At 43.7% G+C, this 22,013-nt stretch overlaps 1 protein-coding gene across 1 annotated transcript in view; it reads right to left on the bottom strand.

Annotated features, from left to right (window-relative positions):
- LOC126161568 (kinesin-like protein KIF12) overlaps positions 1-22,013 on the bottom strand; it is a 605,396-nt gene that overhangs the window by 169,587 nt on the left and 413,796 nt on the right. The window contains exon 9 of the mRNA XM_049917513.1: positions 20,283-20,427. Coding sequence (XP_049773470.1) covers positions 20,283-20,427 — 145 coding nt within the window. The remainder of the gene's footprint in view (positions 1-20,282; positions 20,428-22,013) is intronic.

Genomic DNA, 22,013 nt, shown 5'->3' with positions numbered 1-22,013 from the left:
TTGTTTTGTCTTATAATTGAAATAAGTGTCAAAGAAAGTAATTGTGTACAGGGCAATTATTGGGAAATGCTTTTCTAACTTGTCTAGTTGTGAGAATTTTGTGAAAGGGTGTATTGTTGTTATGGGTTAATTATACTAGGAGTTTTTGTTCGTATTTATCAGTCGTTAATTTTAGTTCCTCATTTTTCATTCTTTATCTTTATGAGTGTGTTTGTATACTCGCGTTAAACATCGCTACTTGTGGCGTCCGCCGCTCGTGGTCTCGCGGTAGCGTTCTCGCTTCCCGAGCACGGGGGCCCGGGTTCGATTCCCGGCGGGGTCAGGGATTTTCACCTGCCTCGAGATGACTGGGTGTTTGTGTTGTCCTCATCATTTCATCATCATCCAGGAAAGTGGCGAAATTGGACTGAGCAAAGATTGGATAATTGTACGGGTGCTGATAACCACGCGGTTGAGCGCCCCACAAACCAAACATCATCATCATCGCTACTTGTATGCTGCAGAAGCATTTTTATGAAAAGTGATAAGATGCCGGCTTGCATAGCGCTTAGCAAGTATGGTAACTGAAATTCGAATTTTAACAGTTTCATCATTATCTTAATAATAACAGATTGTAGAACAGATGAGAGTTCCGTGCGCACAGATAGGCCAACGAATTTAATTGTCACCAAAGTTCATATCCACAGTAAGGTACAGTGATTGTCAGAGTGTACTTGTGAAAATAATATAATGTCAGTTCAAAAGGTTTCATAGCCATAACATATTTCAGGAAGGTACTATCTTGTGAGTTTTAAAGCAGTTTTATCAGACAATCAGACACGTTAATTTTTATTTTCATTTGATCTGTAATAATAACTGGGGTTCAGTGATTGTTTACAAGACTAAAATAAAGATTAGCTAATTTTTAATCCGAATAATTTCTGTTTTGCAATCAGATGGCTGTGTAAATTTGAATCAAAACAGATTACTCTCTCGTAGGCGAATTGTTTGATGTACCGACTAGTCTCGATTACGCATCGTGTAGTGTGAGCTTCACACATTTCCGTTCAAAAATTAATATTAACACAGTTCTGTTGCCCTGCACTGAGATTTATGTATTTCGATATCACAATAAGCTTTATATATTTTTTGGATACCAATCAGACATTTACAAACACGAGTTTAGAAGTTTAACACTTAACTGTCAGCCTCTAAGCAACAATAAGTCCAACTTCGAGGGCAAAGTCATCGGTGAAGTTCATCAATTATTACTCACGCCATCCTAGACAATCTTCTAGTTAGTGTGTGCAGCTGTTTTTGTAAACATAGAATATTCGGAATGTTGTTATTTATACAAACATCGAATATTCCAGAACTGTTACATGCTGACACTAAAGGACAAATAGTAGTTGGTGGCCAGATTTGAACTGGCGCCCAGCATCATGTCAGTCAACTGCACTAACCACTACGCCATGCTGCATGTACCACGTTCTGGGCATGTTGATATAACCTCCTAACTAATATGAGCATCGAAAGTAATCCCTCTCGTCGAAGCTTTCACGACCGTAGAGTGAGTCTTCAGTTTCCTTGAACCTACCTTAATCCATCTACGCCTCAGGATTGCATTAGGGCTTCATACAGAGGACACTGACGACTTCTCTGTGCTTTTCTCTTCTTCAGGAAGTGTCATAATCCTCAACTTCATATGTGAGGTCCGACAATCGATGAAAAATACGATACGGCTGAAAGAAGCGCTTCACTAACTTTTCACACAGCCCCACTTCTAACACAGGTGTAAAAATCTGTACCAGGTCTCCCAATCTGACAGCGCTTGGCATTACAGCAATGTCGGTCTTTCTCCCGGGTATCCAGCTTCCATGTAAGAGCTAGATGCTTGCTTCTTTAGTCGTGGTGATTCATGTAGTCATCCTAAATATAGTCCAGTTGAAATGGAAACAGTGTATCCATTGATATTTTGGCATCACGACTGTGGAGTAGAAAAAGCGGCGTGAACCTGTAGTGTCTTACCTCGCAGTGTTGTGTGCGAATGTCACGACGGGCAGTATTGTATTTCAGTCTCTCTGTTGGACCTCAATACTCATAGAGAGCGTATCTGCTAGTGTCTAACTATAGTTTTCTGTTAGACAATTTGGTCGTGCGGTAGCGTTCTCGCTTCCCACGCCCGGGTTCCCGGGTTCGATTCCCGGCGGGGTCAGAGATTTTCTCTGCCTCGTGATGGCTGGGTGTTGTGTGATGTCCTTAGGTTAGTTAGGTTTACGTAGTTCTAAGTTCTAGAGGACTGATGACCATATATGTTAAGTCCCATAGTGCTCAGAGCCATTTGAACCATTTTGTTAGACAATTAGACTGTAGATGGTAGGCAGTTGTCACCTGTGGACGATGTCGCAAAGCGAAATTATGCCGGATACTAGTCTCGCCTGGAAAACATTTTCATGATCAGAAATCATCACACATGGTTCTCCTTGCTCCTAAATTATGTCTTCTACAATGAACTTTAGAATCTTCGGAGCTTTGGCAGTCGGCGCACCGTTGGTGACAGTATAACGGATGAGGCAGTCAGTACCGATTATTATTCATCTATCCCCATTTGTCGACTTAAGGAACCTCCCAAAAAGGTCGAATCCATTTCATTGGAGTTGCGCTGCTATAGGCGAAATTGGTGCTAGAAACCCCTGATGTAAGTGTGGCACATGATTTTGTCATCGGTATTGCTTACTGTGGTTCACATAGTGTCTAATGGATCGGTACAGATCTGGCCAGTGATACGTCTTCTGTCTAGAAACTTTACGAATCCCAGGTGACAATGTATTGGAGCATTACAGAAACATTTCAGGCTAACTGACCGTAGATGAGTTGGGATGATGAGCAACCATTACCGCCCCACTGGATCATAGGTACTCTTATAAAATGATCTGTTTATTAAACAGAATCCTCCTATGATCAGTTTCTCCTACTTCAATAATTCTAATGTTTTCAGCAGTGAGAATCTTCCCTCTCTTCAGCAGCAATGCCATTTACTTCACCAATGACAGAATTCATCCACACTGCTGTTTCCCCCAAAAGATTCCTCGAAAAGCAGTCGGTGTCAGGCTAGTCAGCCAGCTTAGAGAATGGTAGTGCGTCTGAACAGTGAACGGTTCACCAAACAATTACAGCCAGAACTTGTTGGCTCATCCAGACTATTGCAATCCGCTCTTTCTCAGTTGTAGAGAAGTTTGGACTGTACTTTGGAAGCATAAGCTAACACCTTTTCAGCAACTTCCGGAATTTGCACGAGAACTGCATTCATCCTATAACAGCTAGTATCCGTGTGAAGTTGTGTCTCGGCATTCTCGTCATACAGTGCTGGTACTGGACAAGCTGTTAGTGCCTCCTTAAGGACCATGGAAGATATTTCTTGCATCTCGTTGCAGGTAGATATGGCGTCTCCCTGCAGTAAATCCTGTAAGGGCATGCCTTGGACAGAAGTCTTATGAACTGTCAAAAGTACAGACACACTCTTAGGAAACTTGTCACATCACAATTGTGTTGAAGAGGCGTAAAATCTGTGCCGCCTCCTATTTTCTCTGGATCAGAAAGGACTTCATCACCATTCACAATAATGGCGTCGAAGATGCACTTTTTTGGATTCAGATGGAAGACTGCAGTCCGAGCACACTTCAACACGATTATCAGGCAGCGTTGATGTTTTTGAAACGTCTTCGAAAAAAGGATAATGTTATCCAGATAGCGAAGATGCATCATTCACTTAAGCTATGGAAGCAAGTTGTCTGCCACACGTTCGAGGGTGGATGGAGTGATACGCAATCTAAATGGCATAACTTTAAACTCAAGGAGGCTGTCAGGAGTTACGAAGTTAGTCTTTTCCTGCTCAGCCTCATTAACTTCGATTTATCAGTAGGTCTTCTACATGTCACAGCTGAGAAATAGTTTGTTCTTTGCTGCTTATTGATGATGGTGGGATATCAACTTCTTCAATGTGCTTGTTGGAATGGCTTCGTTGATTCCTCGAAACCAGTCTATGACTGGTTGTGTTGCGTGCAAGAAGTCCCATCTGAAAATAACATTATAACTATATTCTGATAAAACTAGAAATTAGAAGTGGTGTGTTCTTTTATTAGTACTTGTTCTTCCAACACATGTTCCTGATAGCTCTACAAATTTTCCGTTTACTTCAATAGAAATGTTTCCGTATCACGCAACATGGTCTTCTTTAGCTAACGATGATGTGCATGCGACATTACAAAAAAAGAGCTGACTAGCACCCAGAAAGGTTGACCGTCGATAATGATGTTATTGAGATTTCCCGATATCTTGGTACCTGTCATCCATATGTGGTAACCTCATCTCTATGGACGGTAGCTTCGCTTAGTTTTCGTGTAGTTGGCAGCTAGATGAGCGGCTGGTACCTCTCTGTATGGAGTTGAGGAAGGGCTGCGGCATATTGGGGAGCGACTTTGTCCAGGGTATAGCAATGGGCTTAGGCTCACAGGTCGCCTATAAACGTCTGTAGCTGACTGGCATGAATGTAACTGTTGTGATGATTGACATCTGGCAGCATAGTAGCTGTCTGAAACTTGCATTTTTTTCTCTGCAGCAGCGTACAACCTGTCCAGGGCATCCTGGCCTGGAAAGAAACAGGCGTGTCGTACTCTGTTCTCCAACCGTATGCTCTTCTGCGAAGCGTTCAACTTGACGCAGGAGTTGGTTTCACCTGCACTGGTCGGATGATGGGTTATCGTTTGGTGGCTGTGGCGTAATTCCAAGTTGGATAATCCATTCTTCTTGGTGCGTCCAGCTGGTGGTGGAAATTCGTGCTAAAGATCGATACACCTCTTCAACTTTCTCTATTACCTCCTGTCGTACCAGGCCACAATCAAGGCTGCCACCTCTTGTGTACTCGGTCCGACAGTTCTGGCTGTCATGCAACGATGTATCTCCTTTCTTACTATCTTGCGTAAGAGATTAGTTTTCCACTATTACCACAAGGACCACAATAGGCAGCTGTTCATTCCTCTTTCGACTAACTCTTTTTCCTGCTGATTTCCTCGATTAGTTGGCACCACTTGATGAATTCTTTTGTGGTTGTGACATCGTTTACCAGAGTTGTTGGTATTTGTCTTCTGCAACTCCTTCCCTCAAGCGGGGAACTTTGTTGGCTTCTACCCCATGACGCTGGTCCCAGTTCTTCAGTTGTTCTGCTAAGCGGACTTGCCGTTGAGTGTCGCCAAACGTTTTCTACAGTTAGGCCTGAAACTGTATCAGCTATTTAGCTTCTCTGCATTGTTCTCGAACCAATGTTGGCTGGGCTGTCCAAGTATACATTTGTCAGACAGATCAGGTCATTACATTCTTTGTATTTGGTAACTCGGTCGAACCGTTCCGGTCATTTTGTTGGGAACTTATCAGCGACTCTGGAAAATATTGATGGATGACTGAAGAGCAGTTGACTTACTGCTCTTTTGGAATTCATCTGTCTCCTCAGTATACGAATCTTTGGAGTGAGAAACTGCTTGTATTCAGGTTCTTCAAACTATGTCACATCTAAACCACAATCAAGTCCAAATCCGAGGGCAGGCTCATCAATGGAGTTCAACACTTTTAATGAAATCACGTTTATTACAGACACTAACTTACAGGCAGAACAGAAATGACCTCCTGGACGGAGAATGCACCTCGTTATACAAACATAGCATATTTCAGACTACTGCTATTTATACATACATCAAACATTCCAGAATATACAAACATTACAAAGATATTTCAAGAACCTTCCGCAAATGATAACTTCCAAGTAACAAATGGTTGCCAGAGATGGGGTTTCTACTGGCGACGCGTTGCACTTGGCTCAGCGATGCCAGGCACTACGCCACCCTGCATGGACCAAGGTCTTACTTGCAAGTTCATGAAGTGTTCTAAATGCCTAGCAGACACTTCTTCATCAGACGTTTCTACATAGCTCAGTGTCATGTCTATTACACATGATTTTCCGTTTTTTTTCAGATACACAAGACCCGCGAAACTGGTACACAGTTATCTACACCATACATATGTCTACAGCAACCAAACCTGCTCGCTTCAAGATTATTCGCAAATTCACCGTGTAACAAATATACACATAAAAGAAAGTTTTGCATCACCTCGGTTCCGAGAGTTACGGAACCTGTACACAAAACTGGAATAGAGATCAACATAAACAACACTTCCGCCCTTTTTATTGTTCATTAAAACCACACATTGCATGTTGTGCAACCATACAGCGAGACCTTCAGAGGTGGTGGTCCAGATTTCAGTACACACAGGTACCTCTAATACCCAGTAGCACGTCCTCTTGCATTGATGCATGGCTGTATTCGTCGTGGCATACTATCCTCAAGTTCATCGAGGCACTGTGGTCCAGATTGTCCCACTCCTCAACGGCGATTCGGCTTAGATGCCTCAGAGTGGTTGGTGGGCCACGTCGACCATAAACAGCTCTTTTCAATCTATCCGCGGCATGTTTGATCGGTTTCATGTCTGGAGAACATGCTGGCCACTCTAGTCGAGCGATGTCGTTATCCTGAAGGAAGTCGTTCACAATATGTGCATGATGGGGGCGCGAATTGTTGTCCACGAAGACGAATACCTCGGCAGTATGCTGCCGATATGGTTGCTCTATCGGTCGGAGGATGGCATTCACGTATCGTATAGCGGTTACGGCGCCTTCCAAGACCACCAGCGGTGTACGTCGGCCCCACATAATGCCATCCCAAAACAGCAGGGAACCTCCATCTTGCTGCACTCCCTGGACAGTGTGTCTAAAGCGTTCGGCCTGACCGGGTTGCCTCCAAACACGTCTCCGACGATTGTCTGGTTGAAGGCATATGCGACACTCAGTGGTGAAGAGAAATGTGATGTCAATCCTGAGCGGTCCATTCGGCATGTTGTTGGGCCCATCTGTATCATGCTGCATGTTGTCGTGGTTGCGAAAATGGACCTCGCCATGGGCGTCGGGAGTGAAGTTGCGCATCATGCAGAGCACAGTTTGAGTCGTAACACGACGTCCTGTGGCTGCACGAAAAGCATTATTCAACATGGTAACATTGCTGTCAGGGTTCCTCCGAGCCAGAATCTATAGTTAGCGGTCATCCACTACTTGGGCGCCCAGAGTGAGGCATGTCACCGACAGTTCTTGTCTCTCTGTATCTCCTCCATGTCTGAACAACTACGCTTTGGTTCACTCCGAGACGCCTGGCCACTTCCCTTGTTGAGAGCCCTTCCTGGCACAAAGTAACAATGCTGACGTGATTAAACTGCGGTACTGACCGTCTACGCATTGTTGAACTACAGACAATACGAGCCGTGTACCTTCTTCTTGGTGGAAGGGCTGGAACTGTTCGGCTGTCGGACCCTCTCAGTCTAATAGGCGCTGCTCATGGATGGTTGTTTACATCTTTGGGCGGGTTTAGTGACATCTCTGAACAGTCAAAAAGACTGTGTCTGTGATACAATATCCACAGTCAACGTACATCTTTAGGAGTTATGGGAACAGGGGTGTTCCAAAACTTTTTTTGATATGTGTAATTGTAACCTAGAAAACAGCTGAAAACATATTCTGTTAAATGAGTATACGGTTGTTGTATACAGCAGAGAAATAAATATATCAGTCGTAAGTTTTCCAATATGTTTATAAGTAACTAAAAGTAGTGGTAAATTTTTCTCGTGCATTATAAATTATCTGAGATAGTTAGTACTGGCTTCATCATCAGCATGGAGCCACAGCCGTAGCCTATGTGATTATGACTCGCCGTAACCTGCAGGACTTCAAACATTATAGAGGCATTTCATGTAAAGTTTTTCCTGCCGCGACACCGGTTATGTGGGGCACACGGGCTATCTGTCAACTGCGGTAGGCTCTATATCCCGTATGCTACATGGGAATGACTGTTAAGCCCTGTAGAAGAAATTAATGTACCCAGATCGTCTGGCGGTTGGTTATAATATATCTCGTCAGTAGCCTCCATATGCCGATTCTCGAATACAACACTTACGTCGCTTTCTGGACCTGGACCCGGGCTTTGAACTTTTCGTAACTGTGTTGCTGTTTAAGATATTTCTGGCTTTGTTAATCGATACTGATATAAGCTCACGTTATTTGCTGATTCAAGGTTTGCTCTATACTTTATTTCGGGCCATCGAATTAGCATCGATGCTTGGTTTCCATATGCTGCTTGTTGACTGCACCTACCTATCTAGTTCACGTCAGGTAACCACACAAAAGGAAAGAAACAGAACAAATTGTTGGCCATGTTTTTCAGAGAACTAGTGATTCTCCCAAACACATGGTGACAATCATTGGACTATATTAAAAGAAACGTAAATTAGTTACAAACTACGGCGTGTACACACTTTATTCATGTGAACGCCACTACAGATATTCGGATTTAGGTTACGACTCCCCCCATTAACCATAGAGCTTGCCGTTGGTGGGGAGGCTTGCGTGCCTCAGCGACACAGATAGCCGTACCGTAGGTGCAACCACAACGGAGGGGTATCTGTTGAGAGTCCAGACAAACGTGTGGTTCCTGAAGAGGGGCAGCAGCCTTTACAGTAGTTGCAGGGGCAACAGTCTGGATGATTGACTGCTCTGGCCTTGTAACATTAACCAAAACGGCCTTGCTGTGCTGGTACTGCGAACGGCTGAAAGCAAGGGGAAACTACAGCCGTAATTTTTCCCGAGGGCATGCAGCTTTACTGTATGGATAAATGATGATGGCGTCCTTTTCGGTAAAATATTCCGGAGGTAAAATAGTCCCCCATTCGGATCTCCGGGCGGGGACTACCCAGGAGGACGTCGTTGTCAGGAGAAAGAAAACTGGCGTTCTACGGATCGGAGCGTGGAATGTCAGATCCCTTAATCAGGCAGGTAGATTGGAAAATTTAAAAAGGGAAATGGATAGGTTAAAATTAGATATAGTGGGAATTAGCGAAATCTATGGCAGGTGGAACAAGACTTTTGATCAGATGAATACAGGGTTATAAATACAAAATCAAATAGGGGTAATGCAGGAGTAGGTTTAATAATGAATAAAAAAATAGGAGTTCTAATAAGCTACTACAAACAACATAGTGAACCCATTATTGTGGCCAAGATAGACACGAAGCCCACGCCTACTACAGTATTACAAGTCTATATGCCAACTAGCTCTGCAGATGACGAAGAAATGTATGATAAAATAAAAGAAATTATTCAGATAGTGAAGAGAGACGAAAATTTAATAGTCTTGGGTGACTGGAATTCGATAGTAGGAAAAGGAAGGGAAGGAAACGTAGTAGGTGAATATGGATTGGGGGTAAGAAATGAAAGAGGAAGCCGCCTGGTAGAATTTTGCACAGAGCATAACTTAATCATAGCTAACACTTGGTTCAAGAATCATGAAAGGAGGTTGTATACATGGAAGAAGCCTGGAGATATTGACAGGTTTCAGATAGATTATATAATGGTAAGACAGAGATTTAGGAACCAGGTTTTAAATTGTAAGACATTTCCAGGGGCAGATGTGGACTCTGACCACAATCTATTGTTTATGTACTGTAGATTAAATCTGAAGAAACTGAAAAAAGATAGGAATTTGAGGAGTGGGACCTGGATAAACTGAAAGAACCAGAGGTTGTAGAGAGTTTCAGGAAGAGCATAAAGGAACAAATGACAAGAATAGGGGAAAGAAATACAGTAGAAGAAGAATGGATAGCTTTGAGGGATGAAGTGGTGAAGGCAGCAGAGGATCAAGTAGGTAAAAAGATGAGGGCTAGTAGAAATCCTTGGGTGACAGAAGAAATACTGAATTTAGTTGATGAAACGAGAAAATATAAAAATGCAGTACATGAAGCAGGTAAAAAGGAATACAAACGTCTCAAAAATGAGATCGACAGGAAGTGCAAAATGGCTAAGAAGGCATGGCTAGAGGTCAAATGTAAGGATGTAGAGGCTTATCTCACTAGGGGTAAGATAGATACCGCCTACAGGAAGCCGGCCGAAGTGGCCGTGCGGTTAAAGGCGCTGCAGTCTGGAACCGCAAGACCGCTACGGTCGCAGGTTCGAATCCTGCCTCGGGCATGGATGTTTGTGATGTCCTTAGGTTAGTTAGGTTTAACTAGTTCTAAGTTCTAGGGGACTAATGACCTCAGCAGTTGAGTCCCATTGTGCTCAGAGCCATTTGAACCATTTGAGCCTACAGGAAAATTAAAGAGACCTTTGGAGAAAAGAGAACCACTTGTATGAATATCAAGGGCTCAGATGGAAACCCAGTTATAAGCAAAGAAGGGAAAGCAGAAAGGTGGAAGGAGTACATAGAGGGACTATACAAAGGCGATGTTCTTGAGGACAGTATTATGGAAATGGAAGAGGATGCAGATGAAGATGAAATGGGAGATATGATACTGCGTGAAGAATTTGATAGAGTAGTGAAAGACCTAAGTCAAAACAAGGCCCCGGGAGTAGACAACATTCCATTAGAACTACTGACAGCCTTGGGAGAGCCAGCCCTGACAAAACTCTACCACCTGGTGAGCAAAATGTATGAGACAGGCGAAATATCCTCAGACTTTAAGAAGAATATAATAATTCCAATCCCAAAGAAAGCAGAGGTTCACAGATGTGAAAATTACCGAACTATCAGTTTAATAATTCACGGCTGCAAAATACTAACGCGAATTCTGTACAAACGAATGGAAAAACTGGTAGAAGCCGACCTCGGGGAAGATCAGTTTGGATTCCGTAGAAATATGGGAACACGTGAGGCAATACTGACCTTACGACGTATCTTAGAAGCTAGATTAAGAAAAGGCAAACCTATGTTTCTAGCATTTGTAGACTTGGAGAATACTTTTGACAATGTTGACTGGAATACTCTCTTTCAAATTCTGAAGGTGGCAGGGGTAAAATACAGGGAGTGAAAGGCTATTTACAATTTGTACAGAAACCAGATGGCATTTATAAGAGTTGAGGGACATGAAGGGGAAGCAGTGGTTGGGAAGGGAGTGAGACAGGGTTGTAGGCTCTCCCCGATGTTATTCAATCTGTATATCGAGCAAGCAGTAAAGGAAACAAAAGAAAAATTCGGAGTAGGTATTAAAATCCATGGAGAAGAAATAAAAACTTTGAGGTTCGCCGATGACATTGTAATTCTGTCAGAGACAGCAAAGGACATGGAAGAGCTGTTGAACGGAATGGACAGTGTCTTGAAGGGAGGATATAAGATGAACATCAACAAAAGCAAAACGAGGATAATGGAATGTAGTCGAATTAAGTCGGGCGATGCTGAGGGAATTAGATTAGGAAATGAGACACTTAAAGTAGTAAAGGAGTTTTGCTATTTGGGGAGCAAAGTAACTGATGATGGTCGAGGTAGAGAGGATATAAAATGTAGACTGGCAATGGCAAGGAAAGCGTTTCTGAAGAAGAGAAATTTGTTAACATCGAGTGTAGATGTACAAGTCAGGAAGTCGTTTCTGAAAGTATTTGTATGGAGTGTAGCCATGTATGGAAGTGAAACATGGACGATAAATAGTTTGGACAAGAAGAGAATAGAAGCCTTTGAAATGTGGTGCTAGGGAAGAATGCTGAAGATTAGATGGGTAGATCACGTAACTAATGAGGAAGTATTGAATAGGATTGGGGAGAAGAGTTTGTGGCACAACTTGACAAGAAGAAGAGATCGGTTGGTAGGACATGTTCTGAGGCATCAAGGGATGACCAATTTAGTATTGGAGAGCAGCGTGGAGGGTAAAAATCGTAGAGGGAGTCCAAGAGATGAATACACTAAACAGATTCAGAAGGATGTAGGCTGCAGTACGTTTTGGGAGATGAAGTTTGCACAGGATAGAGTAGCATGGAGAGCTGCATCAAACCAGTCTCAGGACTGAAGACCACAACAACAACATGTTCAGTATGCCTACGATCATCGGCGATGATGTGGCGCGGTCGAATAGCGAAATTCGGCATGACATGCTGGAGTGTCGGAACATCGATGCGTCGGTGACTTCCTGAATGGCTGTTTTCAACATGGAAATGGTTATGGTGTTATTGCTGTACCCCTTGTCTTTAATATAACCCCACAAAAAATGAGTCTCATGTATTCAGATCCGGAGAATATGGCTGCCAATCGAGGCCCATGCCAGTGGCCTGTGGTTACCCCAGACCCAGAATGCTGTGTTCGAAGTGCTCCTCCAGGACATCAAACACTCTCCAGCTTCGAGAGGATCGAGCTCCGCCTTGCATAAACGACATCTTGTCGAAATCAGGGTCATTTTGGATAATGGGGATGAGTTCATCTTCCAAAACCTTCGTGTATCGTTCGGTAGTCACCGTGCCATCAAGGAATATAGCACCGATTATTCTGTGATTGGACATTGCACACTACACAATCACCCGTTGAGCTTGCTTATTGACGAACCCAACCAAATGAAGTTGGCTTCGCCGCTAAACCAAACCACACATGCGCCGAGGCCAACCGTGCAGTTTGTCGTAACGCAAACCTTTCGGAAGTTATGACGATTTTATTTCATACAGCTCAATAATTGTCACCCTGTAGAATCTTCTTTAATTTTGAAAAAAAAAAGATTATTCTAGTAAATTTAGTTCCACACGCGAAATATAACACTAACAACGTATCACTTTGGAAAGAGTCAGTAAATAAGGTGGAATATTCCAAAATTTTGGGTGCACATATTGATAAAGCCTTGGACATGAGGACGAAATAATCATGGGTTCGCCACTAGGACCAGCAATTTTTTCATGGAGAATTTAGACGAACAAGCGTTGACCATTGCCCCCAGCCCCTCCCCCCTTCCGACCCTCAGCAGATATGTTGATAAACACATACTTAATCTGGTCGCATGGCGGTGAGGCGCTGAGCATTTCACCGACAATAGGAACGGAGCGATACATATGCAAACTCAGATTTACAACCGAGATGAGGAAAGACGGGAAATTGCCATTCTTTGATGTGTTGGCCGAATGGAAAGCAGATGGACGAATGGGCCATCGGACAGCGGCGGCGTAGCTTTAATTCACAGATCTAGGACTAATTCAAAAAGGCCTCTTCTGCTCCGAGCTGAAGTATTTGACGACCAAGTGCACTAGAAACGGGTGTTCAGTCCGCAACATTAGGTCAACTCTTTGGAGGGATCCAAGACACGACAATGTTTAACCAAACCAGGAGGACCTACACATAGCGAGGCTTCCATTTTGTGGTACACCAACGAATAAAGTGGGAAAAGTCTTAAACAAGAAAGGGGCCAGACCGGTCTCCTGACCACACAGGAACATTACAGAAATGTTGCGACCTGTTAAAGATAATCTCGGCCTTAGAGTAGGCCTACCAGGGATTTGTAATATACCTTGTGAGTGGTAGCAGTTACGTGGAGCAGTCTACGGACTATTGCCGATCGATGCGTCGATGCGTTCAACACCGACGTCATCTTAAGTATAAAAATTTTCAAAAATCAGCTCCTGCTGACGCTTCGGACTAGTGGGGCCCTCTGACTGGGGAAGCAGTGGAAATTAGACTGTATACTACCAACTTCTATAGAGACAGCCACTATGCACTTAACAATGAATGGAAGCGTGCCCTTGCCAGCCGGTGTGGCCGTGCGGTTAAAGGCGCTTCAGTCTGGAACCGCGTGACCGCTACGGTCGCAGGTTCGAATCCTGCCTCGGGCATGGATGTATGTGATGTCCTTAGGTTAGTTAGGTTTAAGTAGTTCTAAGTTCTAGGGGGCTGATGACCACAGAAGTTGAGTCCCATAGTGCTCAGAGTCATTTGAACCATTTGAAGCGTGCCCTTGACAAAGAAAGGTCACCGTCTAATGTGAGTGCTGCGCCAGAAGCGATGCTGGGTAGCAAATTAGAGATATAATCTACGGACGCAGAGGGCGCCCCTCCCCATTCGTGTAGCGGTTAAATTCAACATGAAGCAATGCAGACAATCAGACGCCATCCACTGGCCAATAAAGTCGGAACCTAGTGGGTTTTACGACAGTCAGACATAGCCCCTGACAACGATGGTGAAGGCAGTTGAGGAAACTTGGGACTTCATCTGAATTTGACGCCGTAAGTTAATCGCGCGCTAATTAACCAAATAAACCCACATATTAAAATGTTTCGCTTATTTAAACTCATAATTTCTCACGACCGCAAAGGTGGAGTGAACGTCCTCGCACACTGTGTTCTGGATACATATGCAAACTGTTTTTTTATTACTGCAGTTGTAGAAATAGGGCCGAAACACTCACACATTCTTTGGCCATAAACGTGTTCCCCGAGCAGTAGGAACTTAGAAATGCACCTACTTCGGGATTCCCAGACCAGAAACGAAACGAGTGGTGACTCAGGTACCAGACTTCTGTGTGCACACCAGAAAGTTCGTAAAAAGTACACTGAAGCGCCAAAGAAACAGGTATAGGCATGCGTATTCAAATACAGAGACATGTAAACAGGCAGAAAACGGCGTTGCGGTCGGCAACGCCTATATAAGACAACAAGTGCCTGGCGCGATTGTTACATCAGTTACTGCTGCTACAATGGCAGTTATCAAGATTTAAGTGAGTTTGAACAAGGTGTTATAGTCGGGCACGAGCGATGGGACACTGCATCTCCGAGGTAGCGATGAAGTGGAGATTTTCCCGTACGGTCTTTTTCACGAGTGTACCGTGAATATCAGGAATCCGGTAAAACATCAAATCTCCGACATCGCAGCGGCCGGAAAAAGATCCTGCAAGAACGGAACCAACGAGGACAGCAGAGAATCGTTCAATTGGACAGAAGTGCAACCCTTCCGCAAAGTGCTGCAGACTTCAATGCTGGGAGTATGAAAAAGTGCCAGCTTGCGAATCATTCAACGAAACATCATCGATATGGGTTTTAAGAGCCGAAAGCCCACTCGTGTACCCTTGATGACTGCACGACATAAAGCTTTACGTCTCGCCTGGCCCCGTCAACACCGGCACTGGACTGTTGATGATTGGAAACATGTTGCCTGGTCGGACGAGTCTCATTTCAAATTGTATCGAGTGGATGGACGTGTACGGGTATGGAGACAACCTCATAAATCTATGAACCCTGCATGTCAGCAGGGGACTGTTCAAGCTGGTGGAAGCTGTGTAATGGTGTGGGGCGTGTGCAGTTGGAGTGATATGGGACTCGTGCTACGTCTAGATACGAGTCTGACAGGTGACACGAACGTAAGCATCCTGTGTGATCACCTGCATCCATCCATGTCCACTGTGGATCCCGATGGACTTGGGCAATTCCAGCAGGACAATGCGACACCCCACACCTCTAAAATTACTACAGAGTAGCTCCAGGAACACTCTTCTGAGTTCAAGCACTTCCAATAGCCACCAACCTCCCCAGACATGAACATTATTGCGCTTCTCCGGGATGTCTTGCAACGTGCTGTTCAGAAGCTATCTCCACTCCCTCGTACTGTTAAGGATTTATGGACAGCCCTGCAGGATTTATAATGTCAGTTCCCTCCAACACTACTTCAGACATTAGTCGAGTGAACGCCACGTCGTGTTGCGGCGCTTCTACGTGCTCGCGGAGGCCCTTCACGATACTAGGCAGGTGCATCAGCTTCTTTGGTTCTTCAGTGTATGACTGTGTTAGTGTGTAATGTATTCTCTAAATACCTTACGCATTTACGAAAGGGGTGTTATACTGCCAAAATAATCAACGAGCTGGATGTAAAGGTAAACTACTAATAAGCAATTTTAAAAAAAGCGCCAAAAAAGGCACCTTGGGTTGGGTTGTTTGGGGGAGGAGACCAGATAGCGAGGTCATCGGTCTCATCGGATTAGGGAAGGAAGTCGGTCGTGCCCTTTCAAAGGAACCATCTCGGCATTTGCCTGGAGCGATTTCCCTGAATCACGGAAAACCTAAATCAGGATGGCTGGACGCGGGATTGAACCGTCGTCCTCCCGAATGTGAGTCCAGTGTCCTAACCACTGCGCCACCTCGCTCTCTCAAGGTACCTTGGGACTCTACGGTTATCTGGACGAAATTATAATTTGAGAAGGGAAAGAATGCTATGGAAAATGTTGCACTTACCATCATACTAATGGCCAATTAGACGTACCCAGAGAACGTTCTACCATACCCAACACTTCTGATGTCTCATTGATAGCCAGCATGGCTATTCTCAGTAGAAGACAATAAAATAAGGCACGTACATCACACTGATAATGATATTCGCGAAGTCAAGGGACATCTCACGCGAGACAGATTAAATTCACAATCCTTGAAAGAGACATACAGTGGGCTGGAAAGGGAGAATTGTGCATTTCGAGGCCCATCTGTTAGCATTACTCTGAGACATTATTCCCGACTGAATTATCAGAAGATAGATTTGTATGTACTGTTGTCGTAGATGAATGTGCAACTACGGGGGTTGGACAAAAATTTGGAAACAACAAAAACATGATACATTACAGTGCCTAACACGGTCTAGAAAGACCGTTGGCATCCAAAACTGCTTCTAGTCGTCTCGGAATGGATAAATACTGGCCCTGTATGGTTTTTAAGGGAATATTGTACCATTCTTCCTGCAAAATCGTGGTATGTGAGGGAACGGCGATAGAGATGGTTAGCTGTCAAGTACCTTTCTCTCCTAAGTCACATTCTAAATAACGACAGAAATCGGCCACGGCCTTAACAGAGCAAGGATCCCAGCATTCACATGATAGGAAGACCTGACTTTGGATGGACGGGCGAGGATTCCATTCCCGTTCCTTTGCAGTGCCAGAGCATTGTCTTAATCACCATGCTAACTCGCACAGTGAAGTATTAACCAAATTTCAGTTCATGTTTTGCGTTCGCATTGTATCGCTTTCGATTTTGTTTAACTCAAACTAAAATGAAACTTAATTGTACCAAAGATCTGACATCGTATATAACGGGTAGTTGAGAACAGTCTGCAGGGCTCGTAAGATTGTTAACGGTAAGTTGTGCTAAGAAACAATTGCTAAGGAAAAAATTCGATACTTTGCGCGGTTTCCGAGTTATTTAGCATTGAAGTTGGCCTATCAGGCAGTACGCGCACAGGTTCAAGTGGCCCGCCAGATACAATAAATTAGAGTCAGTTGTTCTCATAGCGCACGAGGGCGTTCAGCCTTTGGCTCGGGTTTAGTCCTTACTACCGTCACATGTCCAATTTTAGTATCACTCTCTTGTTAGGTTTTAGGTAACCACAAGCAGAACATGTTTGGCGACATCGTCCCTGGTGGGCCGCTTGGATTTACGCACGAAATGGGCTGAATGACTAACTGCAATATTAAAGTAACTCGAAAACGGCGCGAAGTATTAATTTTTGCATGACAATTATTTTTCAGCACAGCCTACCCTGCAACACCCGTACAACCTTTCAAAGTGTCACTGATCATTCCGTAAATAAATGGATGTTTGAGACTGGGAGACTTCGACACCGTTTGACCGATCAACATGAAAGTTGGTACATACAGGATGCTCTAAAATTTCCCTTAAGTCTTCCAGGACTTGCAGAGAGCACTGAGTAGATAGTATTTTGAATTGTCCAGAAATTATCGTTTGCGTGCTGGAACCATTCGAAAACATGTTGATAAAGCGACGACATTCACAAGTAACTTGTTAGGTGTGTCCCAGTACATCATTTGTTTTACAATTCCATTCATTAATAACCAAACAAAGAAAGAGGAAACTTAACCAGTTTTCACTTCTAAAGCTGTTTACAGTTAAACCGTTTTATTCTTTTGAAAAAATGGTTTAGCCTTTTGATTCACTACAAGTACGGTGCATGCACTGTATGTACAATGATATTCGTAAAATGAACGTTTTTTTAATTCTACTTCTCCCAACTTTGGTGTGCGGCGTCTCCTGAGAGCACCACAGTCTAGCCTGATGACGGTGAAGGTACCCTTTCTCGAAGCCATTGCGTAATTGTGACGATGTAGACGGACGTTGTGGATAACGAGCTTGATAAAGGCGAAGAGCTGACCTTCCATTACCGTGAGCTTTGCCATACACAAGGATCATGTCGGTGTACCCTGAAAATGTGTACTCAACGATGTTGCTCTAACACTCACAAACACGTGAATGAGCTTCAAACCAGGTCGGAGAGGTAGGACAGACGTCAACTGACATCAGCCGATCAGACATACCATCTCCCCCCCCCACCACCACCACAACTACCCTGTTGCATACCTATCGAGAAATTTTTTCAGACGGCTGTGGCACGGGAACGGTACGTTTCCGGACATGTTTTCCAATTAAAAACATTTTCTGCTCAGTGCCCTCTACAAGTCATACAAATCTGTAAGGGGAATTTTCGAGCACACTATACATGTATTTTTCATGGAGAAGATTCCTGTGCTATCTACTTTGCTGAAGCTCGCCACTAAATAGTACAGCGGAATGTTTATACCTTAAGTAAATTGAAAAATCGTATCGACACCTCATTCCTCAATAATAAGAAATAGTGGTTGTGACTACGGTTAGTAATTGGTGATTGAGTTTGAAATGGCATACCGTTTTCATTCTGTTGAGTGGTAGACGTCAATATCAATGACGATTCTTCTTTTGTTAATAGGCGAATGACATTCCACTTTCCTTTTCTTTACAGGCAAAAGAAATCTTCGGACGGACTACCTCCCACCAAAAATTCAGATGTGTGTGAAATCTTATGGGACTTAACTTCTAAGGTCATCAGTGCCTAAGCTTACACACTACTTAACCTAAATTCTCCTAAGGACAAACACACACACCCATACCCAAGGGAGGACTCGAACCTCCGCCGGGACCAGCCGCACAGTCCAGTACACCAAAAATTAAGTACTGGAAATTGCTTGAAATACCTCCCAAAAATCAAACATTAGAAGATGAACCAGACATGCGCGGAAACTGTCAGCCTGTAGAGCTGCTGACGCTTCTAAAGAGCGAGGCGCGCGGTGGGAATCTGTGCGAATCAGAATCCGTGCTTCCAAAGCTGCTGAAAAATAGCAGGTATCGTTCCAATAGAACTTTTGTCAACTTCACAACTGAATATTTTCTTCCGAAAATCGCCAACAATTTCAGGAATCACGTTTGGTTGTGCTAGCGAGCTATCTTGGCTCTAAATATGATGACGACAGTCGATACAATTATAAGACTCAATTGAAAATTCCCGGTGCGGTTACGAAATACAAATCCGTTGACACAGTTACAGAAGACGATCGAACTGTTAATTACCCAGTAGGATTTCTGAATTAATAGGGGCCTGCTGGAATGTCAGCGCTCATATTGACGTTGAGAGCTGGCTCACCAGTACTGCTCCTTCGGAATCTCAACACGCCAAAATAGTTCAACTGAGCCAGATTTTCCGTGAAAAACACTGATTTCGAATATGTTTGAAGCAACAACAATTAACAGCATACGTAAAGGAGGGGATGTGCTGATTCCGCATATTCCAGTGATCCCCACTGATTAGCCCTTCACGTTCAAATGACTACAGTTTCTCCTTGCGTCTTGCTTCCGCGGTGACAATCAACAAAGCTCAAGGATAGTCACTGCATGTTATCGGAATAAATTTAGAAAATCCACGTTTTTCTCATGGCGAGCTACATGTTGCTTATTCCAGTGTAAGAACTCCAAAAACTCTGTACATGTATACACCAAATCAAAATACCGAAAATATTGTTTAGCAAGTTGGTTCACGTATGTAGCAAACAGAATAGTCAAATGTATTCATCATTCACGCCATTTATTAATAAAATTTGTATAGTTCATCACAAATTCATACAAACAACAATATAGGAATCTCATCAATTTTTCCACATTTTTCTACAGCGAATTATAGATTCTAAATTACATAGAGATCATCTTTTTTGGGCATGCTCTGGTAAATAAACATACATTGGCAGGATAACGTCTGCCAGGCATCGCTAAATCTAAATAAAACCGCAGAGAACTGACAATCGTGATGTTAGAAATGGAACCTTACTCTGTTTAAAACACTGTAGAAAATATTTAAAGTTCATCGTTGGATGTAAAGAAAACACTAGATGTGACATTTTAAGAGAGCTGATTGTAGTTGTTACTTCATTATTAAAGCCAGTGCAAAATGTTTGGACGGCGTTGGCACATATTTCTCACAAACTGCACATAAGTAAAAATACTTTATCGTAATTTAGTGATTGGCGTATTTCTGAGGGGTTTTCTTTGTTAGTTAGATGAATACTGGAATTATTCAGTCAGTTTTCGTTATCTCGCAAAGATATGATGAATAACTTACCGAGCACCATGAGACTTTTGTTAATGTTGTTGGCCTCCTCGAGCGTTTTGCCTTCGCTGTGTGTCTTCTTGGTCATCTCGCTGCCGGCCAGGTCCACGAAGTTGATTTTACCCTGCTTCGTTAAAAATACTCCCTCATTGCCGACCTGAAACGCGTAGACACACATTTTAGAAAGAATTTAGGAAGAGACAAGATATAATGATAAAAAAGCCGATGTTGAGTTTGGGTTTAGTGTAAATTACACTGAGGGACGAAAGTCACGGGATAGCGATATGCACATATACAGATGGCGGTAGTATCGCGCCCATAAGGTATAAAAGGACAGTGCAATGGCGAAACTGTCATTTGTACTCAGGTGATCCACCTGAAAAGGTTTCCTATTTGATTACGGCCGCACGACGGGAATTAACAGACTCCGAACGTCGGATGGTAGTTGGAACTACGCACACGGGACATCCATTTCGGAAATAGTTACAAAATTCAGTATTCCGAGATCCACAGGTGGCCGAGAATACCAAATTTCAGGCATTACTTCTCACCACGGACAATGCAGTGGCCGACTGTCTTCACTTAACGACCGATACCAGTGCCGTTTGCGTAGCGTTGTCAGTGATAATGGACAAGCAACACTGCGTGAATTAACGAATAATCGCGCCTCTCTGGGGTCGTGGCCATGTCGGTTGGACCGCAGCCGACTGTAAAACCGACGCCTAGCCAGACGTTTCCTGAGTTCAGTTGGTAAGCGTCGATAGTAGGGCTCGAGTCTGGACCAGACCCTACGAAGTCATGGACCGAAGTAGTCAACAAGCTGGGGTGGCTGCATAACGGTGTGGACTGTGGTTACGTGGAATATACTGGGTCCTCTGGTCCAACTGAACCAATCATTGACTGGAAATGGTTATGTTCGGCTACTTGGAGACCATTTGCATTCATGGACTTCGTGTTCCCAAACAACGATGTAAATGGGCCACAATTGCTCGAGACTGGTGGATTCTGGACAATTCCAGCAAATAATTTGGCCAGCGAGATATAAATTACAACGAAAATTTATGGAACGTAATCGAAATGTCAGTTTATGCACAAAATCCTGCACGGTGACACTTCCGAAATTGAGGACGGCTGTAGAGGCAACATGGCTCAGTAGTTCTGCAGCGTACTTCCAACGACTAGTTGGGTCCAGGCCACGTCGAGCTCCCGCACCACACCATGGAAAAGGCATGTCCGACGCGGTATTAGGAGGTATCCCAAGACTTTTGTCACCTCAGCGAAATTAAACTCAAGACAAATTACATTAGACTTATTAAACCGATGATGTTCAAAGGCTAGTGACGTAACATGTGTGTCACTAGTGGGTGAGTGCCTTGGGCACCGATTCGTTAGGGTTACATTTCTGTGACAGGCGGAAAAGATGAGGAAGAGCTGAAGAAAAGGAAGTGCACGGGAGTGCGGAAAGGCGAAATAGGAGGAGGAAGAGGAGGAAGAAGGGGGGGATTGAAAAGGAACGAAAGGATCGGAAGAGAAGTAGTGCACTGAAAGAGAAGGGGCTTGGGGGAGAAGGTGTTGGAAGAGTAGGATGGAATTGTAGGAGAAAGAGCAGATCGGAGGGTACTAAACAGGGAGTGGGATGGGGTGTTAAAAACAGGAAACAATGAGGAGGTGCGGATTTGATTCTTTACAAGACCCACCTCTCCCTGGTATGGAGAGATTGTTTTTGGTTATTGGGTGGAACCA

This window comes from Schistocerca cancellata, chromosome 1 (assembly GCF_023864275.1).
Source record: "Schistocerca cancellata isolate TAMUIC-IGC-003103 chromosome 1, iqSchCanc2.1, whole genome shotgun sequence".
Lineage (NCBI taxonomy): Eukaryota > Metazoa > Arthropoda > Insecta > Orthoptera > Acrididae > Schistocerca > Schistocerca cancellata.
Note: the sequence above shows the minus strand (reverse complement) of the source record. Positions and strands in the feature narration are given on the sequence as shown.